Raw genomic sequence first — 27,942 nt, forward strand, 5'->3', positions numbered from 1 at the left:
TACTGGCAAGAGCCACTGGTGCCCAACTAGATCCTTAGTATTTTAAAATCCATCCCACAGAGGGAATTTCCATTAATGATGCAGAGTGGTCTCCTGAACCTTCCCACAGATAAAAGAACCTAAGGGAACTGGAAAGGATCCAAAAGCAGACAGAAGCTATAGGAAAATTTAATTTTGAAAAATGGCAACTGGAAATGATAAAAATTATTATGTATTTGTCCTTCAAAAAACTTTTGCCTGAGGGCATTCAACAACCTCCACAGCAGAAAAAAGTGGCAGTGGAAAACCCCGGCCTTACTTTCTTATGGTGGCCAAGGACAGAGTTCATAATATAATAGGTATCTGGAAATTTATCAGGAAGATTTTATAAATAACACCACAAAAGAGGTTGAACCCCATGTATAAACTAAAATGGCTGAGCCTCTATATTATATCAGCATGGGGAAACTCCCAGAGGCCTGGTGAAAAAGTAGGCAGAGATCAGATAGGCAGAATTCTGTCTTTGACACACAGAGCCTACACCAGGTGACATCTGAGTTTAATAATTTTTAAACTGAGTGCATTCCCTAACCATGGAGAACCAAGTGGCAAAAATCTGAAGTCCTAGGGACTTATGGCACTAGAGGACAGAGTCAAAGCTGAAAGTTAGGAGGAATCCCCAGAAATAAAGAAAGCACAATGAGAACAGGCCCCAAATCCAAGTATAATCTCTGGCCAAATTATTAGCCAGTCATCAACTACATAGTCAGACCTGTAGGGGACCAGGTTGTCAAAGCAGCTCTTCAGTATTACACAAACACATCAGCTGTTGAATGTTGCAGGGGAGGCAAGATCTACAGTTTAAGTCCAGGCAAGTTACTTGCCTACTAGGAAAGAAATCCAACAATTTCAAAGAAAACCCAGAATGTCCAGCATTCAACCAAAAATGTACATGGATTAGGACAGAGTGACAAATTCTCAGGGGAAAAAGGGAGTCAGTAGAAACTCCAAGTTGACTCAGATGTTGAAATTAGTAGTGAAGATGTCAAAAAAACTACTTAAATTTTTATTCATGGACTTAAAGGAAAATAGTTTTAGCAAGTGAGCAAATAAGGAATTTTTAAAAATGGGAACAATTTTAAACATGAGAAAATAAAAACAAGAGGACTTCCATTTTTGGCCATAAGAAGAGATTGGTAACTTTCTTTTTATAAAAAACAGATATAAAACAGAGGCAAAATCAGGTATTTTAGGGCGCTAGAAACAAAACAGAAGCAAAAACAGTTTGAGAAGAATTTATTCTTAAAAAGCTAGCAATGGTTTGAGTGAGTACAATGAGTCTGTGGTCTTCTTCCTTGGACTTTTCCCATCTGCCCCTGTCTCCATTTTCTCAGCTCTGATGATAAGAAGTATGATTTTATCAAAATATGGCTGAACATGAGAACTAGCAACTCTCCTTTCAGAGGGAGTGGCCCTGATTTGGAGTACAGGGTGAAAAATCACAACTTTGCCAACTAGAAGTGACAAACATGGTTAGGAATGAATGGAAAGAGTTCATAGCTCTGCTAGCCAGAGGTTGCCGTGCCTATTGGGGTGAGGTGGATCTGCCAAAAACTTAATGGGAAAATCCTGAAAATAAGACAGCTAAGATAAGCTCTTCATATATCACTGGCTGACTGGGGAACCTACCTGCATATGCAAGAGAAATCCAAGAATGCCTGATCAAAAGTAAAACTTAGGGAATGCTTGAGAATTATCTGCAACTTTGAATGCATTCCTCACGCCATACAAAGATAGATTAGCAGAGGACAGAGTTTCATGGTTTAAGGTGTCTGAACAACCTCTACCTACATCATTGTCTGACTATTAAGCAGTACAGATATAAGAATGATCCTTAGGAAACCAAGCTAATATAAAAACAAGAGTAAGAAAACTGAGCAGAGACATCAGCAGCAACATACTATGAAGTCAGATTCTGTGGACCCATGTAAGTTACTAAAAATAATCAGTGGCCCATCAGAGTTGCTACAGTGTATCATCTAAAATGTATAGTTTTCAATCAAGTATTATGAGACTTGTAAGGAAAGAATCAGGAAAGTGTGACCCACCCACATTTGGGGAAGAAATTAGTTATAGGGATAAATTCTAAGTGGGCTTAACAATTAGCTATAACAAAGACTTCAAGGTAACTGTTAAAAATAAGCTTAAAATTTAAACTAACTCTTGCGTTTTAAAGAAAAATGAGATGACAATAATTTAACAAACAGGGCTGAGCACTGGTGGCTTATGGTTGTAATTTTAGCTACTCAGGAGGCAGAGATCGTGGTTCAATGCCAGCCCAGGCAAATAGCTCAAGAGACCCTATCTTGAAAATACTCAACATAAAACAGGGCTAAAGGGGTGGCTCAAGTGGTAGAGTGCCTGCCTAGCAAGTATGAAACCCTGAGTTCAAACCCTTATACTAACAAAGAAAAAAAAAAAAGAGGAAAATAGCTTTAACCACTTTTATTCAACATTGTATTGGCAGTCTCAGCCAATGTGATAATGCAAGAAAAAGAAATGAGAGAAATTCAGATTGGAAATGAAGAAGCAAAACTGCGTTTATTCACTGATAATACCATCATCTACCTGAAAAATTCCAAAGAATCTAGCAGAGTATTGTGGCTCACACTTGAAATTCTAGCTCCTTGGGAAGTGGAGATTGGGAAGATTTTGGTTTGAGGCAAGCCAGAGCAAAAAAGTTAATGAGACCCTATGTCAATAAGTTTGGCTTAAAGACCCTCCACCAAGCTATGCAGGAGGCCATGAATAGGAGGATCATGGTCTGAGGCTGGCCCCAGGCAAAAACACAGGAGCCTACCTGACAAATAACTAAAGCAAAATAAAAATAAAAGGCCTGGTGGGGGAGGGTGATGGGCCTTGGGTAAAGTAGTAGAATGCCTGCCTAGCAAGTGTGAGGCCCTGATTCAAATCTCAGTATCAAAAAAAAAAAAAAAAAAAAAACCATCCAAGGAATTGATGTAAAGTTTAGCAAAATTGTAGAATATAAGTTAATATACAAAAAACAATTTTGTTTTTATGTTAGCAATGAGTAATTGGAAATTAAAGTAAAAATGTATAACATCCAAAAAATAAAATACTTACAAATAAATTTTGACAAAAATATATGCAAGAACTGTATACTGGAAACTATAAAAAATTGCTGAGAGAAACTAGAGAACTAAGTAAATGCATATACAAACCATTTTAATGGGTTGATTAGTACTTTCTCCAACTCCTAGACCCCTTCAGGTCCCTCTGGAATCTTATTTGAGAATAGAGTGTTTGCAAATGTAATTAGTTAAGAACCTCAAAATGAAATCATCCTATATTTAGGACATGCTCTAAAACTAATGACTGGTGACTTTACAAGAGAAAGGAAGGAGAGGCAGATTTAGACAGCAGAGACAATAGGAAGAAGACCATATGAAGATGGAGACAGAGATTAGAGTTATATTGCTACAAGCCAAGGAGTAAGAGCTTCTGAAAGCTGAAAGCTGGAAGAGGCAAAAAAGGATTCTCTTTTAAAGCCTCCAAGAGGACTATGGTCTTGCCAACACCTCGATTTCAGACCTCTAGTCTCTAGAGCTATGATAAATTTTTGTTGTTTTAAGCCACCAAGTTTATGGTAATTTGTCACAGCACCTCTAGGAAGCTAATACAGCCATGTTCATGGATTGGGACCTAAGATTATCAGAATGATTTTGAAAAGAATACAATGTTGGAGGACATTATAAGAGGATATGTAAGAGTTATTATAATGCCACAGTAATCAAAGCAGTGGTGTTGGTGTTTTAATATACTAAGACAAGAAACAAAGTAGAGTCCATAAAAAGACCCATATATACCAAGGCAACTTAATGGGGAAAGGTGAATTTGACCAAAGTATCATTTATGTGCATGTATGGAAATATCACAATGATGGTTTGCAGAGTGGCTCAAGTGGAAGAGTGCCTGCCTAGCAAGCATGAGGCTCTGAGTTCAAACCCCATACTGCCAAAAAGAAAAGAAATAATCACAATGAAACCTCCTTGTACAATTAATATATGCTAAAATATTTTTAAAAAGGAAAGTTAACATGCCCTTGTGTATAACCAGCAATTCTACTCCTACCCAAGATATATTAAAACATGTTTGCAGAAATATTTATATTCAAACATTTGTAGCAGCTTTATTTATAATAACTGAGGACTAAAAATAAGTCTCCATCAATATATGAATGGAAAACAAATTTTGATATATCTCTATAATGGAATACTACTTAGTACTTAAAAAAGAATGTACACTGATACATACAATGCTATCTGTGACTCTCAAAAACATGTTGAGTAAAAGTAGCCAGAACAAAAATAGAATGCATCTGATTTATTTTATATGAAATATAAGAAAACCCAAACTAATCTTACTGTGACAGAAAACATATCAGTAGTTGCCTGAGCCTGGAGGTAGAGGCAGGAACTTAATGAAATGGGTATGAATGAACTTTTTAGTCCAATAGAAATGTTCTCTCTCATAATTGTAGTTGCATGGGTAAATACATTTACCAAAAATTTGGCCTTATAGAGTTGAAATGTGTGCAGCTTATCTTATGTTTCCTCTAGGTTGATTTAAAACCAATCCTTGCCACCACCCTTGTTTATTCACTCATCATTTCTTATTTGGTTGAATCAATATACCAGTATTCCTGCTGTCACTTTTCTCCTTCAAGCCCATACTATATAAATGTGATCCAGAAGACAGACCTGAACTTGTCCTTTCCTACATATGGCCCTCTAATTGTTCACCACCATGGCTCCTTCAGGTGGCCTATAGTGCCTTCTGTCTGTCCTTTGCCTGTTTTCAAGCTCATCTTTCACTTTGGTGTGGCTCTCAGTTCTTAACATGCACCATATTAGTTTAATTTCTTGTGCCTACACTCATTCTCTCCCCTGAGCCTTTTGTCTAGTAAACAACACTGTCATTGAAAACTCAGCTTAGGACTCTTATTGTCCAGGAAGTCTTTCTTTTTTGAAAATCACCCTTTTCTCTACCATCCCTTTCACCAAGGGAGAGGGAGTGAAATACCCTCAGATTGTTTCTTTGGGTCATCATAACCTTCACAGGTATGTGTACCATTTTGGCTTATGTTTTTAGTTTTCTCTCCTCCATTATTGAGCACAATGATTAGTTTTATCTTTTGGATCCACAAAGTTTATGTTCCATAATAGGGGTTCAGTAAGTATTTGTAGAATGACTCAATACAAATGTTAAGTAAAGAAGATAAAAGTATAAATAGTGTCCTTATTAATATTTTTTTCAACAAAACTTATTGAGGGTTGGGAATGTGGCTCAAAACTTATTGTGGACAAGGGAGGTATAAGGATAGGCAAGAAACCCAAAACCAAGATAGCATTTGATGTCCTCAATGCAAAGGAACTAATGCAGAAACTTTAAAGTGACAGAGGCCAATAGGAGAAGGGGACCAGGAACTAGAGAAAAGGTTAGTTCGAGAAGAATTAATTTAGAATGTAACACATATGTACAGGAAAGGAATGCGAGTCAACTCCCTGTATACCTATCCTTATCTCAACTAGCAAAAACCCTTGGTCCTTCCTATTATTGCTTATACTTTCTCTTTAACAAAATTAGAGATAAGGGCAAAATAGTTTCTGTCTGGTAGCAAGGTGGTGGGCAGGGGAAGGGGGGAGAAATGACCCAAACATTGTAGCACATATGAATAAAAGAAATAAAAAAAAACAACGTTATTGTGGGTTGGGGATAGTAAGAGTGCATGCCTAGCAAGCACGAAGCCCTGAATTCAAACCCTAGTACTGCCAAAATAAAACTTTTTGTATAGAAAAAAAAGAGAGAGAGGATTTCAGTTAACTTTTTTTGCTGTTGTTGTTTTTGCAATTCTGAGGATTGAACCCAGGACCTTGCATATGCTAAACAGGTGTTCTACCATTGAGCTAAACCCCAGCCTTCATATCAACATTTTTTAACAGTAGTTTTCTTTGGGTGATAAAATTACTTTATTTAATATTTTTGATACTTTTGCATTTTCAAGAAATCATCTAATGTGGTATCATTTCATGAGACATAACCTGAGAAACTATAACTTAAAATTTTTTTCTGTTCACATTAATTATTTGTATTTCTTTAGGTTCACAAGACAGTTACAATTTCCAGTCTCTTAACCACAGACCTCACTGCAGAGATTCCTGTTTTGCCAAAAAGTTTATCAGTCCAACCCAGAACATCAGAGGATCCTGGTCCTACACCCAGCATTAACCAAGTAAAAAGTCCTGGGAAAATCCAAACGGCTATCCCTCTTCCAGTGGCTCCCTCCTACAGTGATGCCACCTCCGCTCCCCAGGCCTCTTTCCAAAGCACCTCAGCACCATACCCAGGTAAAGCCCTTTACTTCTGCCCTTTGGAGATAGGATGGGAAAGTGGAGAATTTGATCAAAGTGTTCCCTTTTAGAAGAGAGAACAGAGGGAGGCATTTTGTATAGTAGTTAGAGTAAAAATAACCTTGTCAGTGCCCCTGTAATCATAGGACTTGGGCCAAAGCTTCCTCAGTAGGTCACTGGCCAGTGGAATTTCATGAGGCTCATTTTCCCAGATTTTATTGTGACTTAAAGACATGAGATTCAGCTAAGTAATGTTCAAGCAATCAAGCAGACTGGTTGCTGGGGAAAAAAAGTTGGATCAGTGTACCTGTTTGCCTTCTGAAGGTTGGTTATAGGTCAGATATTTGTCTCTCTGAGTTTTAGAGCATTTAAATTTGTTTATTTAGCAGAACTGGGAATTGAACTCAGGGCCTCACATGTTAGGCAAGTGCTCTACCACTTGAGCCACTGCCCCAACCCTTTTTCTTTTTTGAGATAGTGTCTTGATGACTTTGCCAGATCTGACCTCCAACTTGCAATCCTTCTGTCTGCCTCCTGAGTAGGTGGGATTGCAGTTTGTACCACCATGCCCATCTGAGCATCTTTTTTTTTTAAGCAACACATGGGAAGGAGATTTATACCTAGAGTGTTGCCTTAACAAGTCTGTGCATCATGGGCACAGCTCTGAAGAATTAGGAGTAAATGGTTAATCAGTGGTTAATGGTTAACCATGAAAAAGTCAAGAGGGTGACACAAATCTAAGTGAAAAAAATTTTTGCCAAATTTTAATTTTGTAAGGTCTCCTTTGGTGATAACCTAACATGAAGTTTTAGGGTTTCAATGCCAAGGTACAAAGTAACTTTTGTATTCATGCAGAATGTCTATAATTTTTTCTGTATCAACTAGCTTTTTTTTTTTTTTGTCTGTTGTACTGTCTGAATATAATGGTTTCCTGTTTTTCTTTTTCTTTTTCTGAGAGTCACTCAAAGAGCTCTTATTTCATCTCTTGGGCATCCCAGAGGCTATAGCTTCCTTAAAGGATGATTTCGTTTTTCTCCATGTCCAATGTTCCCAAGCAGAGGCAGATAAATCTCAAGTTTTATATTTATCTAGGAAGCCCTTCTCACCTCTCAGTCTTGAAATATGAGCTGACCAACCTTTGTTTGCTTTAAACTCTTCTAGTGTTGAGCTTTCATGCCAAATGAGCAATTATTGTCAGAGAAAGATTTATATAATCAGTGTTCTCAATAGTCTGCAAATGTGTTTGTTTGCTGTTAACTGGGGCTTGGTTCGTACTACTGACATCTAGTGGGTAAGAGGCCAGGGATACTGCTAGCTGTCTTACAGTCTTTAGGACACTCTTCTGGGTCCAAAATGTCAGTAATGCCCAACAAAGCATTATCTGGTCCAAAGTAACAAAAATGCCAAGGTTGAGAAACTCTGACATATATTAGATAGCTGATGAATGGTATAAGGAAGTATATAGTTATTTGCTGTCTTGGATGTTCCAAAAATGCTAAAGTTGCTCAAGAAGTGGATTAGTTTTTACTAAAATGGTCTAGGAAGATTTCTTCAAGAGGAGACAGTTTTTAAGCTAGAAACAAAATGCTGTATTTAGAATATAGAAAGGCAAGCATTCCAGCCGAAAGAAATAACTTTAGCAGAGCCAGTAAGAGTAGTCCAAAGCTTCTATGGGGCACATGTATCTAGAGGCAGAATTGGGTGGGAAGGTTGAGATCAGATGATGACGGTTCTCATGTCAGGTTAGGAGTTTGACCTTAAACTTGTGTGAGAGTAGGAGTCTTAAGTAGGAGAATAACATTGTAGGTAAGTATTTTAGATAGACCAATGGTGGTGGTTATAAAAGGAAGGGATTGGAGTGGGGAGAGCTCATGGAATTAATATTATTGGAATAATTTAATTGTGAACAATGAGTCAGTAGTTGTAGCAGTTAGAATGGGAAGAAAGTAAGGTAGGTCTTGTCAGAGACATTTGCCCTTTTTTTTTTTTGCATCACTGGGATTTGAACTCAGGGCTTCATGCTTTCTAGGCAGGTGCTCTTACCACTTGAGCCACTCCACCAGCCCCTGCCTTTCTTATTTATGTGTCTTTTTAAAAGTTACTCATCTGCTAAAGTGATCCTTGAATCAGCATGTGAACTCTTTTGAAAGTAGTATATAAAGCAGACAGGGTAGAGCTTATTTAAAATACAGTGGAGGAAAAGTAGAATAATCTGGTGTCATAATATCCAAGAGCTTTAAGAAGGAGGCTATCAGCAGGAGAAGGTGCCATCAAGGTGACAAATGGATATTGAGACACAGTTGTTAGATTTGGTAGGAAGCAGCTCATCGATGATCTTGAGAGATTTTTTCTATGGAAAAATGAATGTAGAGTCAAACTTCAGGGGATTAAAAGGTAGAAAACAATTAGTAAATGAAGGCCATTGCTGAATATTGTTCAGAAAAGGAGTTTGAAAGGAAAGAGAAACTGTATAGTCTGAATGTATTTCTTATCTCTAATATATTTACTTTGTTTCCAGTTGTAAAGGAACTGGTGGTATCTGCTGGAAAGAGTGTCCAGATCACGCTGCCTAAGAATGAAGTTCAGTTAAATGCATATGTTCTTCAAGATCCACCAGAAGGTAAAAATCACTTTATACTTGGATAACATTTCAATTTACAATGACATTCACCTCAACTCATTTGTTCTTTATAACACACTTGTGAGAATCGGATATAGCATGGATATAGTGGGTATACAAATATAAGAGGCAATATAATACAGGGCTTGAGATCAAAGACTGTGTATGTGTGTATTGCTGGGAATGGAACCCAGGGCCTTGCCCATGCTACGTCAGTGCTCTGCTACTGAGCCCTCCCCCTCCTCTGCTGAGTCATAGGCCTTGATGTCAAGCCTGGATTCAAATCCCAGTTCAGCCAGTCATTAGCTGAATAGCTAATGATTTCCCTGAGTTTCTATTTCTCAGTAAAATGGGAGTAATAATTCCTCCTTTCTAACTTTACTTTAAGGATAAAATGAGTTAGTATATAAGTGACTTAGTTCAGTGCGTAGCCTATAGCAGATACCTATTAGTGTAGGTCTTATATATTAGGTTGTATTATACCCAAAGAGGAACAAAAACAAACTGAGGGTTCAATTCCCAGCATCCAAAAAAATAAACAAAAAAAAAAAAGGAAGAAATTGAGACTTAGATTAAGCTATTTATTATGGCCAAAACAAGACTACTGCTAATACAGGTTTGTCATTTAAAAAATATCTATCCTCACCAGGTGCTGGTGGCTCAGATCTGTAATCCTAGCTACTCAGAAGGCAGAGATCAGGAGGACTGAGGCTCAAAACTAGCCTTCAAGACTCTATCTTGAAAATTACTAACACAAAACAGGGCTGGCAGAGTGGCTCCAGTGGTAGAGCACATGCTTAGCAAGCGTGAAGCCCTGAGTTCAAACCCTAGTACAACTAATTTGTGATATATAAAATTCAAATTTGTGCTGGGTGCTGGTAGCTTACTACTGTAATCCTAGCTACTCAGGAGGCAGAGATCAGGAGGATCACAGTTCGAAGCCAGCCTGGGCAAATAGTTCGTGAAACCCTATCTCGAAAAAACCCTTCACTAAAGAGGGCTGGTGGAGTGACTCAACGTGTAGGCCCTGAGTTCAAACCCCAGTACTGCAAAAAAAGAAAAAAGGAAAAGAAAAAAAATTCAAATTTATAAAATATATAAGTGAATTGGTAGTGAATTCACTATTTAAGAAAACTTTTGTAATGTAAATATCCTTTTCACCTTTGAAGTATATTTTAATATATTAAAGTTTGATTTATAAATACAAACATTTTCTTTTTAAAATTTTTTTAAAATTAGAATACATTAATACAGGGGATTTCATTGTGATAAATCCCTACATGTCTACATTGTACCTTGAACATGGTCACCCTCAAAATTCTTCCCCCCCACCTTTTTTTTTGTCAGTACTGGGGTTTCAACTCAGTGCTTTACATTTGCAAGGCAGGTGCTCTACTGCTTGAGCCACATCTCTAGTAAACATATTTTCTTAAGACTACCTATGATATAAGTGAAGCATTAGAAAATGGTTGGGTTGGGTTTATGTTACTCTCCTTGAAAGACTGGTCAAGTAAAATGCTCTTACCTATTTAGGCTGGATCCTTCCATTTTATATATAAATGTTTCCAATACAATATTCTTAATTTTGTGGTCTAATATTAAATAATGCATGTATGCAAAATGTACTTTTCCAGACCCCCTAGTCCCCACCTTATTCTGTATTTCTGCTGTTAAATTGAGGTTTCTTTATAAGAGTTCATCCCACTTTGCTTTAGAGAAGCTCTTTCCTTTCTTCCTTAAGATGAATGGATTTGGTGGCCCTTGAAGATGGATGTAGGAAACATTTTCCTTGAGCAGTGGTTATTTCTGCTGTTTTTTGTGAAAGATGTGCTGTGCTCTGATATATAATTTTTTTTTTTTTTGCTATTTGTTTTCTTGCGGTATGGGGTTTGAACTCAGGGCTGTCTTGCTAGACAGGTACTCTACCACTTGAGCTATACCTCCAGCCCAATACATAATTTTTTTTTTTAAAGTACCGGGGAATGAACCTAGGATCTCATGCCTCCTAGGTAAGTATTCTATCCATACTCAGGCCTTTTTTTTTTTTTTTGTCTAGCCTGTATTTACATATACATTTTTCCGAGATACTGTCATTTTGTAAATCACTATTCCAAAATATATCACTTCAGAAACAGATTCCTTTCAACTATTTTCTGCCCACATTTTACAGCCTTAATCAGATACATGAGATGGATAGTTTCAAACTTTCAGAGGTTGGAGGTAATGAGGCAGGGTCAGCTCTGCATGCTCTTCATCCTGCTTCTGCTCTGTGGCAGACCATTGGGATCCCTGTAGGGTTTGTAGGTCTGGTTTCAAAACCACTGCTCTGATATAGCCAGCATTCTGTCTAACAGACCTACACTCATTCAAGTTGCTTCTGCCATTGGGCGAATTTCTCTCCTGAGTTTTCTGTCCTAGGAATATTGTCCTTTTGTGAAATTTATTGCTAGCCTCAGATATTATACAACTATCATTTCCCAAACTAGTGCAAGTCTGTTTTCTGTATTGAAAAAAAAAATTCAACTGTAGTTGGAAGAAATGTGTCTTAGTATGAGTCCTGGTTCTGTTGCTATTTTCCTGTCTCTTCTGATCTGCATATATGTCTGGGAGAGCAGCTAACAGAGGGCCAAACCAATACCAGTTTGGTAGAAGAAGAAAGATCTTGAATCCCAGGCTTATAAAATAAAATCTGGTCTTTAGATGAAGGGGATCTTAGAATTAGGTTCTGTGTGCTAACTTTAACATTTGAGCTCATGAAATTAAAAAATGATCATGTTCTACTAAGCATTTGAGATTTCATTTTTTTCTCTTTTGGGTAGTAACTTAAACTAAACCTTCCTGCCAAATCCTACCCTTACCTTGCCAGAAATGCATTTTGGTCCAAAGGAAAAAAATTCAGAACACTTTTACTGGGGAGGGACTCCATTTAGATAAGAGAATTCTACCCTTGCAGTATCTGGTGATACAGTCTGAACTGCAAATGAGGACCATTTAATGCTTCATTTGATCTTAATTAATTTCAGTGAGGCCTGTTTTAAATGGGCCATGCCCTCCCATCTTCGAAGTGTGTTATTTAGCTCAGCAGGAATGAAGTAGCTCTTTTAACTCACCAGGGTGTGATGACCTCAGTGAGATGAGCATTGTTAGCACTCTGTAAAAAGCTATTTTTGAACCATGTTATTTAGAAGTCATTGCTGTTCTTTGTTGCAAAAGAATTTTGCAAGAAAATGGCCTTTGTTCCCAGTGTGTTTATCTGCAGTGGTTGGTAGAGCATGCATTTCCAGTGAGATGCACATGATGAGAGTCCTGGTATTTTTAGGGAGGATTGGCCTAAAGGTTGGTAAGGGTCAGGAATGAGCACAGTTAAGTAGAAGAAGCCCTGATTATAGTTGAATCAGTAGAATCCACCCTTTCTTTCACCAGATACATTGGTTTCCCTACGAATTTTGGGGCATAATCTTAAAAACTAAGGCTTTGTCAAGATTTAGAAGAGGTTTGTTATTGGCAGAGCTTGGAAAAGATTTGTTATTGGCAGCTTCTTTGTGAGTAGGTGTGTGTTTTCATGATTTTTGTAACTGCCCTTCTATAGGAGAAACCTACACCTACGACTGGCAGCTGATTACTCATCCTAAAGACTACAGTGGAGAAATGGAAGGGAAACATTCCAAGATCCTGAAACTATCAAAGGTGAATTTTTTCCCTTTCAATTACGGATAAGGTAGAGGAGCTGGTGATTTTCTAAAGTGGATAAGATAGAATTTCCTGTCCACACATAAGTAAGAAAGCGATCTTCCAGAAGTGAATTCTTCAAAAGTCTGGCTGGCTGACATCCAGTGTTTGTTTAGTTTATGACTCTCAAATTTTCATTTCTGGTGAGAAGACTGTACCATTATGGTAGTGATGGCTGAAAATATACACTAAGCAGCTTTGAAGGGTAGCGTAAGGATTTTAGAATTTGGGAGATAAGCTAAGTTATTTGTGGCCACATGACTGTGTACATTGGCTCAGTCTCTTTGGGGTTCAGTATCATTAGTAAGAGTTATAAAAATGTTCTTAATTTTTGGCCTAGGAATGCCAGATTGATTCATTCAGCAGCTATTCATTGTGTACTGGTGATATGGTAGCACTTGGGGATTACCTAGTGAATTAGTTACAATCTTAATGTCAAAGGAACAAGAGAGTCTGAGGGATACTGGTAGGAAGTAGAGTAGGTCAGTACAGAGGGCCACTGAGGCCTGGGTCTTAGCGTGGATTTCTTAGCTTTTGTCTCCTTGGGTCATGAACGGTGACTGACTTCCTGGGTAAAGTGTGGAGTGAGCATACTCTAAGCAAAAGAAGCAGCATGGCCACTGGACCAGACATAAGATAGAAAGTGTGGAGAAAAGGAATAATAGTTCAGCTTGACTAAACTCTCAAGCTGGAGAAGAATGGCAACATAGGTAAATTGGAGGAATACAGGGACCAAAGCAGAGGCTTGTATGCCATATTAAGGACTCTAAATCTCTCCAGAGGGAATAAGGAGTCTTTGAAAGGTGTTAAGCAGGAGAAAGACACGTTCAGATTTTCAGCTTAGAAAAATCACCTTGTCCACAAATTAGAGGATATAAGCCTCGAAGTGGGGAGACCAGTGAGGAATCTATTTGAAAAATAAGGTGGGAAATAATATTATCTTAAGTTTAAAAACTAAATAGCAGGGCATGGTGGTGTGCATCTGTAATCCCAGCACTTGGGAGGCTGAAGTAGGAGGATTCGAGTTCAAGGCCAGCTTGGGTTACATAGTGGCACCCTGTTTCAAAAACCAAAGCTGGCGGCTCATGCCTGTATAATCTCAGATCCTTGGGAGATGGAGATTGAGAGGGTTGAGGTTGGAGGCCAACCTGGGGGGAAAAAGTAATAAGCAAGCCCTATCTCAATAAGAAAGCTAGGTGTGGTATGCATAAGTAAGAGAATTAAAGTCTAGGCTGGCCTGGCAAAAATGTGAGACCCTATCTCAAAAATAACCAAATTAAAAAGTCCTGGGAGTGTGGCTCAAGTGGTAGGGCACCTGCCTAGCAGGCTCCAGACCTGAATTCAAACTCCAGTACTGTAAAAAATTAAAATAAATAAATAAAATTAAAATGAAAAACTCCCTCTTGAGCTCATACCATGTGTCAGACATGGGGATAATTGTTTTATTCATTTATTTAATTTTCATAACATTCCCAACATGTAGTTATTAAGATTTGTTTTACAAATGACAAACTAAAACTTGGAAAAAGGAAGTAGTTTGGCCAAAGGTCACAAAGCTATTAAATGGTGGGTTTGAGCTAGAGCCTTCTATCTCTAAGTGCATGCTTTAGTAACTACTATGATGAGTGGTTAAGAACTAAGGTAATAGCATTGTACATAGAGAAAAATGAGTGGATTTGAGAAATAATATGAAGGTCACCTTCATAAAATGTGATGATCAATGAATTGGGTAGGGTATTGTAGAAGAGAAGTCTAGGATAATTGTAGCTGGATGTTCATTGGAATGAGCACAGAAGGAGAAGCAGGTTTGAGGAGATCTCCAGAAGATTAATTCATTTTGGGGCAGAGTGAGTATGAAGTGCCTATGAGACATTTGAGTGGAGTTGTCCCATTATTCCCTGGGGAAAAGGCTAGACACCAGGAGACAAATCTGGGCTAAAGAGATAAATTTACTCATCAGCCTCAAGTAGATGCTAATTGAAGCCATAGCCATAGCTAAGATTCTCCAGAGAGAAAAGTATGTGGAGGGGAGAAATAAGCAGGCTGAGGTTGGATTCATGCTGTCATTTTAATGGATGGAAGGTAAAGGAAATGAGGTGTGGGTAGAGAAGTGAAAGCCCAGAAAGAGAAGAATTACAAGGAGAAAGTGATAAAAAATGCTACTCAATTAGTATTTATCCAAAGAAGATAATTTAAAAGAAAGAAAACTCTATTTTCCTCAAAGATATTTGTTATAGAATTAGTCAATGGTAAAAATTTGAAAATAATCCAAGTATCCAACAATGTTGACTATTTGTGTGAAGTATGACACATTTTCTCATGTACTCTTCCATAGTTATTAGGATGAATGTTAAAAAGGTCATATCGTAAGGAAAAAGGATTCATGCTAAATTAATAAAAGAAAGAATAATGAACAGTTTGATACCATGACTTTAGCTAGACCCTGGTTACCACTGAAATTTGAGCTCCTCAAAGGTGGGGATCTTACCTTATTCACCTCTAAGCCCCTAAGCTCTAAGCCTAAAATAGTGACTGATACATGATTGCCTCTGAGGAAGTGTTTGTTGAATGAATGAACTGTATGAAACTATTTTTTGGATGTGGTCAAGGGTTGGATTGAAATAGAGAAATATGAGATATTGATATGTCAGAGTGGTGAGATGGTAGTGATTTTATTTTTCTCCTTTTATGTTATGTTTAAACAGTTAGTGGAAGTCAAGAGGAAAAATATTCAGGTACTTGGCAACAATTTGGCATTTTATAAGGTGTTTTTCTCTGAAGGAATGATTATTTTATAACTGAAGTAGGGATGATTGGGCCTTTAATGTTCTTCTGAGAAGAAAATTGGAGTACAGAGATTGAGATCCCTTCTGTTGCTCTAGAGGCAGCTAGTAATAAGATTCACATTAAGAGCTGTGTTTCTTATTAGTTTACTAAACTCATTCTTTAATCTCTTCAGCTAGTTACTTTTTCCATTTTGAAAATAGGGCAAGAGTACAAGATTCAGCATGGGAAGGCTCAGATACATATGTAATCTTAAATATAATTGCTGCTCTTTGTGGTTGTCTAAAAGGTCTTCTCTCACTTCTGCAGCTGACTCCAGGACTGTATGAATTCAAAGTGATTGTAGATGGTCAGAATGCCCATGGGGAAGGCTTTGTGAATGTGACAGTAAAGCCAGGTATGTGTTCCAGTCCCTGGCCATGTCCCATTGCTCCCTCCACAGGACTCCTGAGGACAAGGAGATTTGACTTTGCGATCTTTAATTTCCATTTTTTGTAATATATTTATGGGGCAGTTCTTTGTTCAGTGTAGTAAAAGGTTATAGTAGCAAAGTACACATTAGTTCCAAGTGTTCTATTTAGAACACTGGGCTGAGCAGAGCAACATTAGTCACAGGGTCCATAGTGCAGTATGGCCTGAGCAATAGCCTGTCTACCACAGAACTTGTTCTCCAAGTGGTCGTGCTGAGAGAGGACCATGTGTTGTAATTAAAAACGCATAGCAGCCAGTAGCCAGGAGGAGCATGCTGAAGGAGAAACAGCCAAGTGATGGGCTCTGATCTCTTTCCAGAGATGTAGGCCTTTGAACACTGAGATCTTCATTTCACCTTGGAAACCAAATCCATCCTGTCATTCTTTTTAAATAGAGCACAGTACAGTAGCAAGGTGTCTTGTTTGGCATTTTCAGAGAAATTTGGAAGAAGTTGGAGAGTGGCACAGGTATTAGCACAAATTAATACTGTTTTCTGTCTTTTTGGTAATAGGGTTTTTTTTGTTTCTTGTGCTTTGTACCCAAAGCAATCTTTTTACCTTTTTAGAATTATGATCTGTGGCCTGGGAATATAGTTTAATTGTAGAGCACTTGTCTAGCATGAGTGAGGGCCTGGGTTAAATCTCAAGCATGGTCAAAAAAGAAGAAGAAAATGATCAAATGGTCTTCATGCTAATTATAGCATGTTAATGATAACATGAAGACCATTTGGTCATTTCTTAAAGAAAGGGGTACTGGGTTTGTAGCTCACAGTCATTCAGGTGGACCAGAGTGGTTTATGACTGTCTTTTCATTCAGCCATAGTCACCTTACACATAATCAACTCAGGGATGGTTGAGAAATCACTCATCTTTTCGGCACAGTCTATACCAAGTGATGATTTGCTTGCCAAGGTTTTTATTGCATAAAGCTTATTCCCCATCTACTTTTAGTCAGGCTGAACTGAAAGCAGTCACTGGCAGTTATACATGGGTTAACATTGAAAGAATGCACAGGGCCATGTGGTATTGCTGCCTGTAATCCCAGTACCTGGCAGGCTGAGGCAGGAAGATCACAAGTTTGAGTCCAGACTGAAGTGCACAGAACATGGTTTTAGAAATGGCTAGGTTTTGAAGAGGCTGAATACTTCCAGGTGTCTTATGCTAGAGTGGCAACCTGGTTTTGTGACTCTCCCATCTGATGATATTTCAACCATCAATTATGTAATGGATACTGATTTTTAATCCACTCAGATATGATCTGTCCCTCCTAAAATTTATTTATTTTTGTTTTTTGGAGACAGGGTCTCTCTGTTCAGGCTGGCCTTGAACTCACGATCTTCCTCCCTCCAGTTCCCAAGTTCTGGGATTGTAAGGTCATACCACCACACCTGGCTTTCCTCCTATAATTTATAAATCTCTTCCAGTTGCTTCTGTGTCACTTTCTTGCAGAGCCCCGTAAGAATCGGCCACCTGTTGCTATTGTGTCACCTCAGTTCCAGGAGATCTCCCTGCCAACCACTTCTACAATCATTGATGGCAGCCGTGAGTATCTGTCTAAGCATAATGCTATAGAAGAGCAGACTCTGAGGGAAGGTATGGGGCCAGCCATGTTTGCATTCTGTGTAAGCTAGTCTTCTTGACCACATTACAGAAAGACCAACTGTCTGAAACAACTGATTAGGAAGTAACCAGCTACATAGGTCTTTTTTATAATCCCCATGTGGCTTGTTTGAAGTAAATTTCTGCTCTAAGATGGTAAGAAAGTAGGATTATGCAAGTATTTAGAATTACTTTGGTTGAAACTGGCTGATTTTCAGATTTGTATAAATGATGTTTCCTTTCGTGATTGTGGAAATCAAGTTTCTTGATGTTATCACTAGATAAGTAACTGAGAGGCCTGACCTAAGGGCTGTCACTCAGCCATCACTGCTTAACAAGACTATTGTCACCCTCTTCCTGGAGAGACTCACAGAATGCACGCTACACTCAACTTGAGCTCGCTACCATTTTATTCTTCTGAGGAGTGTCACCTGATGGATGGCAGGAGATGATATCTGGGTTTTTGTTCTTGATCTTGGCTGTGCGTGTGCAGGAGGATTCTTGGGGTTAGGGATGTAGCCCAGTGGTAGTGTGTTTATCTGGTATGCACCAGGCCTTGGGTTTCTCAAGGCCCAGCACCGCCAAAAAAAAAAAGGAGTTCAGGAGGTTTCAGGCTGATCCTCTTACCAAGAATTTGCTTGCTTTCTTTTGAGACCCATTAAGGCCTTATTACTCTGACTGTATTGGCATTGACAGTGGTTTTGGCAGGGCCAATCACTGCTTTGGCAAAAGCACACGCTAGCAAGGTAACAGCATTTGATGTTGATGATTCTGGCAACAGCAGTAGGAGAATAGCAAGCCAAAATGGCAGAGAGAGAATCAGAAGAAATTTGTCAGAGAAAGTGGTAGAAAGGGTTCACATGGCACTATGTTATTCTGTACTTTTGAATAGGTGAAAGTTGCATAATACATAAAGTGAAAAGAATACCATTTCCATCTCCTAGCTATCCAGTCTTCCTCCAGACAGCCAATGATATTACTATTTTATGTATCCTTCCAGAGATCTTTTATGTATATATAAGGAAATACACATGCAATATTTATCTTCCTTTTTTGCACAAATAATAATACATTATAAGTGCACTGTTATTTATATATGCAGCTCATTTCTATATGCTGGAGAAGTTTTCTGAAATGATGCATGAAATGCTTATCCTTTTAGTGAATACAGAGCATTCTATTATGTGGATCATATAATTTCATTGTATGACTATATACTTGTTTTTAATCTCTATTAATGACCATTAGATAACTTTTATTCTTTTGCTGTTACAAATAATGTTACCACAAGTAATTTTGTATATGTGATGTTTAACACATGTACAAGTCTATCTGTAGGATAAATTCATAGAAGAATTCCAGGAGCAAAGATAAATGTTGCTAAAGTACTCGTTTTATTTTTATTTTTTATTGTGCTGAGTAGGGGTACATTGTAGCATCCACAAGAATTCTTACAATATAACAAATACATCATACTTGAATTCACCCCCTCCATCATTCTCCTTTACCTTCCTACCCCATTCCTGGAATAGTTTCAACAGGTATCATTTTCTATTTACATACATGTGTGTACAGTATTTGCACCATTGTTCATCCTCCCATTCCCTTTCCCCTCCTCCTGCCCTTTCCCACTGGAACCAACCACCCCAAGCAGGACCTGTTCCACCTTCCTGTTCTCTGGTTTTTTCAAAAAAAGGAAAAAATGACATTTTTTTTGTTTGTTTAAGATAGCTGCACAGTTTCCTTGTGACATCCCCATATATATATATATATATATATGTATTATATATATAATATATATATATTATATATATATACATAGATAATATATATATGTATTATATATATATATAGTATATGTATTATAACCCGAATTGGTTCATCTTCTCTATTTTTCTTCTTTCTACCTTAGTCCCCCTTCTTATGGTGATTTCAATAGGTTTTAAAAATTCTGTATTCATTCTTGTAAAGTACTCATTTTAGAGTAGTGAGTTATATCAACTTGTGCTTCCATCATGACTAATGAGTGGGCTTCTTTCTCCACTCATCTACATTATGTGCTGTGAAACTTTTTAAAAAGCAATCTGATAAGTTAAAAAATGGTACCCCAAGAGTAATTTTAATTTGAGTTCTTCTTAGTGAGGTTGAGTAGGTTTTCATATATTTAAGAATTATTGATTTTCCTTCTCTCTATACATATATGTATTTTTTTGGGTGGCACTGGGGTTTGAACTCAGCGCTTTATACTTGCAGAGGAGGTGTTCTACTGCTTGAGCCACACTCCAGTCCCCAATTTTCTAGTTTTTATGCAGTAAGTAGTATTTTAACCAGAGACTTCCTTGGAAAACTATATAATGGAATACTCAGAGAGGGGCAAATGACCCAGTGTTCCTAGGGAAGAAATGCTCTGGAGAGAGAGCCTGTAATTTCATGAAGCTCTCCTAGCCTGAAATCTCGTAAATAGTTGCCTTGGTTTGTGTAAAATGGGTAAGTGTTGAGACCTAGCATTCTCACTTAATAACTAATGTTATTTGTGGTCCAGAAAGCACTGATGATGATAAAATCGTCCAGTACCATTGGGAAGAACTTAAAGGTCCTCTGAGAGAAGAGAAAATTTCTGAAGATACGGCCATATTAAAACTAAGTAAGCTCGTCCCTGGAAACTACACCTTCAGGTAAATTAGATTCAGCTTCAAGTTGACCACAGCCCATTTTTCCCCCTCATGGATTTTACAATCTTGTGGGAGTGACTTAACAAATATCAGTGCACTATGGGGTTGGTTAATAATACAGCCTTTCATTCCATTGGTTCTCTGAGTCATATAGTGACTATGAACACAACAATGGTAACTTCTTAGGGCACTGTCGTTCTATAATAGATAAGGACCTACCATAGTTCATGCTTCTCAAAGCCTTCTCTGGAATATCTCCAAATGTCTAGAATTTCTGCCATTAGTCAAAGGGCCAGTCTTTCTTTGTGTTTTTTTCAAGCAAGATCTACAAAGCATCTTCTCTCATTTTGTCTCTTTTCTTTGAGAAATGCCTCCTGAACTCAGAATCCCTTTCTAAATCTTTACTTTTGACTAGTGGCTTATTTGGATACGATTTGTAGGATCTTTCTTTATTGGGACTATTTGGAGAAGCTGATTCAAAGAAAGTCCTTTCAATTGACGTTGAAAGAAACGTCAATTGGTGTTGACATTTTAGAACATGTTTTATAAGGTTTTGAGGCTGACTTGAGTGCAGTTTTTATATATGCATAGTTTCTTTTATGTTACAAAGTATTTGTGCATGAGTATAATACAAACACCATGTATAGATGATACTGTCCTCGTTCTATAGCTGAGAAAAGTGAAGCTGCTTGTATTTAGCAGTTTCTCTAAGGTATGCAGTTAGAAGTTAAAATCAGGGTTCATTCTACTTCACTCCTTGACTTGGTACATGTATATTTTGTTTATTCTTCCTTGAATCCCTTCCTTAATCTGTTGAAGACCTGCCCACCATTAAGGATCTGCTCAATTTTCCATGAGGCCCTCTGCAGTCCCTTCAGAGAGGAAAGAATAGAACTCTCCTCTTTCCTATTGTGCTCAGTGCCTCACTGGCACCTCCCGTAGTGTGACTGCTTATGCATGGGTGTCTGTCTTCCCATGGGTCTGAGATTTATCAGGTTATAGACACTGCTGGGAACATTGATGAATGTCCTAGCACAACCCTTATGTATACATCAATACATGTTCTGGCTTAGCAGCACTCCAAGGTGCTGCTAGGTGACTGTAGGTGAATGGAAGATAGTTGCCAGTGTAGCAAGACTGGAACCTTCTTATTGGCTTAAAATGGAAATTTGAGTTGGATTTTACCTTAGATTGCTAATATGGGAAATTCCATTTATATACTTTAGCCTGGGCCACATCAATCCTTTGTAAAAATAGTGATAAAACTGGGAGTAAGAGCTCAAGCATGTAATTTCAGTACTTGGAAGGCTGAGGCAGGAGAATCATGATTTGGAGGCCAGCCTGGCCTACATAGCAAGTTCCATACCAGCCTTGGCTACATTATAAGACCATGTGTTAAAAAAAAAAAGTGACAATAACAACCGATGTTTTCTTGAACATTTACTGTATGTTAAGTACTTTTCTGATTTCTTTGCTTGTAGTATGTCATTTAATCCATGTAACAGGCATTATGATTATTCTGATTTTATAGAGTAGGACATTTTGGCTCAAAAAGGGTAAGTAATTTGCCCAAGGTCACACAGCAATCTGACTTCAGAGTCTAAATTTTAATCACAATGGTAGCCTACAGTTTGTTGGGTGGATAGGGTACTGGGAGCAGTTCTTTTTTCCTGACCCTCCTTTTTTTTAATATATAGTTGATGGGATTGGATTTGATTAGCATTAAGGTCCAACCTGGTTGTTGTTCACTTACCTTCCCCACTCTTCTACTTTTTATGGCATTAGCCTCTTTCCCTAGCCCTGTAGTTAGCTGCTCATTGGTTCCAGGATCACTTGCAGGCAAGCCAAGGGCTGTTCAGGGTGAAAGTCAGAGTAATGGATAGCTGCCATTTTGCCATCATCTATAACTTGCTTCTGCTCTGACATAGGAGATGAGTGAGATATGTTAACAATAACAATAAACCTGGGAAAACTGGAAAAAGAGGCAAAATATCTGTGATTTTCCTTTTCAAATACTGGCTTATTTGTATGTTTATGTGTCCCAAGTTTGTTTTTTTCCTTTTTTTTTTTTTGTTTGTTTTTGTGGTACTGGAACTTAAACTCAGGGCCTTCACCTTGAGCTACTCCATCAGCCCGATTTTTTGTGATAGAGTTTTTCAGGTTAGGGTTTCGTGAAGTATTTGCTGGGCTGGCTTCAAACTGCGACCCTCTTGATTTCTGCCTCCTGAGTAGCTCGGATTGTAGGCGTGAGCCACCTGCACCCAGCTTGTACTTTTTTCTTAAAGGCTGTAATACCAAAAATTCCCGGTAGACCATAGGTAAAAGGTGAGATTGTGGGAGGAAGCTCCACAGATGTCTGGCTGTGTCTGAGGCTGGTAGTGAGATTTAAACAAACTGCATGTCTTTTCTATGCTTTTCCTCTTTCTGTCAGCAAAATGGAAGAATCCCAAACCTCCTTGCTTGCTTATGCTCACATTTTGAGGTGGCATGAGAAGCTTTAGGCTGTTCAGCTGGAAGGCATCATTTAGGTAAAAGTCTGCTCTTATAAAATAACTTTTTTTTTCCTTTGCAAATCCTGTTTCTCAGGTACAAACTGTGGGCCTGTTGTATAGGAGAAATCATTTTCATCTCAGACTTCTGCCTTGCTGGAACCAGCCTTCCTGGTCTGTCCCAGAGGCTATGTGTCCAGGCTGTCCATTCTTGTGATGTGCACACAGCTGAAAAAGGATTAGTGTTCTATGTAATGTGGCATCTTTGAACTCCAGAGGAATAGGGGCCACTGACTATCTCTTCTTAAGAGTGGATTTTTGAGCTGAGTGCTGGTGGTTCACATCTATAATCCTAGCTATTTGGGAGGCTGAGATCAGGAAGATGATTGTTGAAGGCCAGCCTGGGCAAATAATTCGCAAGACCCTATCTCCAAAATAAACAGACCAAAATGGATTTATGTAGTAGAATGCCTGCTTTGTAAGCAAAAGCCCAGAGTTCAAACCCTGGTCCCACCAAAATGACAACGACAAAATGAATGGATTTCTGAACTAGGTACAGTGGTGCTTACCTGTAATTCCAGCATTTGGGAGGTTTAAGGCAAGAGGAGAGGATTGCAAATTCAAGGTCAGCCGGGCTATGTAGCAAAGCCCTTTTTTTCTTTTTTTTTTGGTTGGTATTGGGGTTTGAACTCAGGGCCTCATACTCTACCACTTGACCACTCTGCTGGGGAAGCTCTGTCTTAACAACAACAACAAAAAAGAATGTTGAAATCTGAGAACTGGACTTGCATTTTGGCTCTCTGTGTAGCCACAGGCAAGTTTCTTAGCCTCTCTAAGCCTTCTGTACAGTGGATTGATGATACCCACTCCAAATGATTTTTGTGAGGGCTATATCAGACAACACTTATGAGGTCTCTGTACACAGATGCACATGGGCAGTAAAGCAATCTGTTGCTGGACACATATTTCCTGGACTCAAATCCTGTGTTACTTTACCTCTTTATGCCTTGGTCTCCTTATATATGAATGTGAGGATAACACTTTATAGAGCTTCTGTGTGGATTCAATTAGATTTAAAGCACAGTCCCTAGCACCTGATAAGCCCTCAGCTATGTTCACTTCTAGTGTTACTCTCTGCTCTTTCAATAGTAATGGGTAGGAATATGTTATTTTTTAGTCTTGATATTCTGTCCTCTAGTTTTGTTCCTCTTCCTTTAAACCAATTCCTTACTGCATTTCTCTTTGCCTTGGTAGCTTGACTGTAGTAGACTCTGATGGAGCTATGAATTCCACCACTGCGACCCTAACAGTGAACAAAGCTGTGGATTACCCTCCTGTGGCCAATGCAGGTCCCAACCAAGTGATCACTCTGCCTCAAAACTCCATCTCCCTCTTTGGGAACCAAAGCACCGACGATCATGGCATCACCAGCTATGAATGGTCACTCAGCCCGAGCAGCAAAGGAAAGGTGGTGGAGATGCAGGTAGGAGGGAGTGTTCCTGTCTTTTCTTGCCCAGGGAACACATAGCTGCTGGATTGGATCACCCATCCAAGGTTTATGTCTGCTCCATTTTTTTCCATTTTTTATTAGTGTAAATTGTACTAAGTGGTTTCATTGTGATATTTTCATACATGCATATACTATACTTTGATCAAATTCACTCTCTCTGTTTCTACCCTGTGTTAATTACTGGTCAGATTTGTGCATTTAGAATTTTAAAACAGATTAATGGGTTAGCAACAGTCTTTGTCTTAACTTTTAGTATTTAGAAGGTGGATGAGAAATGTACTGGGTGACTCCAGAGTCAAACTACTTAGAAGCCACAAAGGTGTAAATCTTAGTGAGCTCTATTACTCCTTGGAGTACATTGTCTGGCTCAAGGATATTTTCTCTCCGGAGCTATTTAAGAAGAGACTAGATTGATCACCAAGCAGGCCATATAAGTAAACAAACAGAGCTTAAGCTCTGACGGAATGGATCTTTTACTTCTTGGGTCCAGTTGGCTGTAGCTGCATAGAAGTAGATCCCACTATTGCTTGATAGTCCTGTTTTGTAAGAGCAGACAGAAATGGAGACCTTTATGTGAAAATTTCTAGCTTTTAAGACACTGTAGGCAAAACAAAACATCTGGAAGCTGGATTCAGCCCATAGGCTGCCAGTTTTTGCCCACTATTCTATAGGAAGCTCCTGCATTGGAAATTTGCCCTTATTATTTATAATGTCCCTTCTGATACTTAAGATTCTGTTTCTCTAGATTTGAGGCATGACTTAAAGCCTCAAATCTAGAAGTTAAACTAAACTTTACCTGGTTTAGTTTGCGTATTATTTTTGCTCTCTCTGCTGTTACAGAATCTGTACAAATTTATTAGCATGGTGTCTTGTGATGTCTGACTTAGCAGTCATTCATTGTGTTGAACTGGGGGTAATAAGCCAATACCAACTTAGGTTTAGAAATAGGCTAAATAATTTCTACCAAAGTAGGAATTGTGGTGGGATGTTGTGATTCTGGAAGTCTACTTTCCCACTCCTGAATTTCTGTATGTAGGGTGTTAGAACACCAACCCTGCAGCTCTCTGCAATGCAAGAAGGAGACTATACCTACCAACTCACAGTGACAGACACAATTGGACAGCAGGCCACTGCTCAGGTGACTGTTATCGTGCAGCCTGGTAAGTTCCATCCTGGGCTCAGGCTTTTAACCCTGGGGGAGAAGAGGGATTGGCTCCTGAGCTACATGAGGGTAGAAGCAGAAGACAGCAACCCAGAGAACCTCTGAGAGTAACTGCTTTCATCCACTTTTCTTGTGTCTGTGCTTTCTTCATGTCTTAGGAGAAAGAGTACTTTCCAGCCTCAGCTTGTGCCCTTCCCTTGGCTAGTTATTGTGCTCTGGCATGGACCAAGAGGTAGAGCCTACTCCATCCCAAATCCTACCATTATTAAGGGTCAGCTTAAAACCCACCTCCTCAGGAAAGCCCTAACTTGTCACCTAAACTTATAGCATTAGATTTCTAATTTAGCACAGCATTAGAACTTTACTGTGTTCTGTTTCTTCAGTTATGTTTCATTCTTTAATTCTTCCTTGTGAGCTCCCTGATGGTATCCGTGTCTCCCACACATCTGAAGTTCCGAGGGCTATAAGGCAGAGTTCCTGTGACCAAGACACATGTCCCATTACATTCTCTTCTTTCCCACCAGGCTTCTGCTTTTGACCTCCATGTCTCTGTTTCCTAGAGAACAACAAGCCTCCTCAGGCAGACGCAGGCCCAGACAAAGAACTGACCCTACCTGTGGACAGCACAACCCTGGATGGGAGCAAGAGTTCAGATGACCAGAAAATCGTCTCCTACCTTTGGGAAAAAACCCAGTGAGTGGTGATACAGATTCCCCCGCCCATGCAAAGGCTCTGGACCTTGGAAGAGCAAGATTTCATTTGCTTTTAAGAGTTGACTCTATTGGCTTGTCCAGGAGCATGACTGAAAAAGTATTTATAATCTTACATTTCAACTCTAAAAAACATATTATAAATAATTTTGTGTAAGAAAAAAATGAACACTTGTTATCCATTAGCCCCATTAGTCCTGTGTGGCTCTGGTGCTTTTGCAGGTACAGTCGGTCTGCTGAAATGCTTGGTTTAATTACACTTGAGAGAGAGGCTGGAAGGGGTAGTGGAGCAGAAAAATACTGTTGCTCAGAATTAACTGAATAAGGCTGGGGAGCGGGGAATGGGCAAGCAGCTACTAAGAGGAATTGAAAATTCATCTATAAAATGAAAGCACTACTGTTTTATTACTTCCTGGAAGACCCCATTTACCAGTTAAGTTAGCCAGAGACCAAAAGGGCTGTAGCCAAAATAATACTACTTACACTGAAATTATCTAATTGAACTATTCCTGATTCTCACAGTTTTTTTTCAGCTCCTTTATCCATAACAAATGGAAGTCAAATTACATGAGTATCTCACATGAAGCAAAAGAATTCCAAGGATGAATTAAAAGCATTTTCAGTTTCTAAAGATAGCAGCCATTGGACAGACTGGAGTTTTGTTTTATATGTATATACGCATACTTTTTTTCTTCTCTCTTTTTTGACTAGGGCATTGGAGATGGGTAGGAAGGGGTTTTCTTTTTCAAACTCTGGTGCTACTGAGGTTTGAATTCAGGGCCTCGTGCTTGCTAGGCCAGTGCTCTACCATTTGAGCCACGCCCTCAGCCCTTTTTGCTTTAGTTATTTTTTGGATAGAGTCTAATGTTTTTTGCCTGGGCTGATCTTAAACGGTGATCCTCCTACTTATGTCTTCTATGTACCTGAGATTACAGGTGTGACCCACCATACCCAACCTATTGGTTGAGATGGGGTCTTACTCTTTTGCCCCGTCTGGCTTCTAACCATATTCCTCCAGATCTCTACCTTCTGGGTAGCTGGGATTACAGGCATACATCACCATGTCTGACCTAGAAAAGGGCTTTAATTTCACCATTGAAGATACTTGACTTGATTGCTGACCTGGGTGCTAGAAATTATTTCCCTCAGTTCTTGTTTCTGTCTTTTAGAGAACCCAATCTTCCTCAGCTTGATGCTTATTCACTATAATTGTTTATTGAAGATAGATCCAGTGAGCCTTGGAGCTGAGTTTTATTAGTGGTTTCAGCAGTGACAATGCTTAGCAGAGCTTCTTGGAGGAGAATCTGTTTCAGGAGAGGCTACTAAGGTCAGAGGAAATAAGCTTAAAAAGCAAAGCAAAGCAAAGCAGACTCTGCAGTCTGCTGTTTTCTGTTTGTCCTTGGCTGGAAAGAAGCTCCTGCATTTAGGTTGTGTGCTCATGCTCCATGTTCTGGTTGAGTGCAGCCTTGCCTGGATGCTGGCACCCAGCTCCATGCCCTGCTGCCTGCTGAGCGAGAGTGGGAGGCAGGATGCCCGTGCCCTGGTGCTTCGAGGCTCTGTCCAGTTCTGCTGAGAGCACTGCTGAGAAGGTGACTTTGTCCCGAGAGCTCCTCTGCAGCCTTGGCCCATTTCCTTTCCTTGACTTTTCATCAGGAGGGATTTAGGCATGTGATTAAGAAATGCTTCTTTTGTTGGCAAGAGCTGAGCCACTCCTGGGCCAGAAATTGTTTTCAGAAAGATCTCTCTTAAGTCATCTTTTTTATCACAGACCTGCTTAGAGAATTTTA

The 27,942-nt window shown here is 38.9% G+C and overlaps 1 protein-coding gene across 4 annotated transcripts in view; it reads left to right on the forward strand.

Moving 5' to 3' along the window:
• Positions 1-27,942, forward strand: part of Kiaa0319l (KIAA0319 like) — an 88,561-nt gene that overhangs the window by 44,567 nt on the left and 16,052 nt on the right. For all 4 annotated transcript variants that reach the window (XM_020159632.2, XM_020159631.2, XM_020159633.2 and 1 more), the window contains 9 exons: positions 6,161-6,407; positions 8,929-9,030; positions 12,620-12,717; positions 15,853-15,940; positions 17,463-17,555; positions 20,155-20,287; positions 24,028-24,256; positions 25,320-25,443; positions 26,006-26,138. In XM_020159632.2, the coding sequence (XP_020015221.1) occupies positions 6,161-6,407; positions 8,929-9,030; positions 12,620-12,717; positions 15,853-15,940; positions 17,463-17,555; positions 20,155-20,287; positions 24,028-24,256; positions 25,320-25,443; positions 26,006-26,138 (1,247 nt within the window). The remainder of the gene's footprint in view (positions 1-6,160; positions 6,408-8,928; positions 9,031-12,619; positions 12,718-15,852; positions 15,941-17,462; positions 17,556-20,154; positions 20,288-24,027; positions 24,257-25,319; positions 25,444-26,005; positions 26,139-27,942) is intronic.

This window comes from Castor canadensis, chromosome 7 (assembly GCF_047511655.1).
Source record: "Castor canadensis chromosome 7, mCasCan1.hap1v2, whole genome shotgun sequence".
Classification (NCBI taxonomy): domain Eukaryota; kingdom Metazoa; phylum Chordata; class Mammalia; order Rodentia; family Castoridae; genus Castor; species Castor canadensis.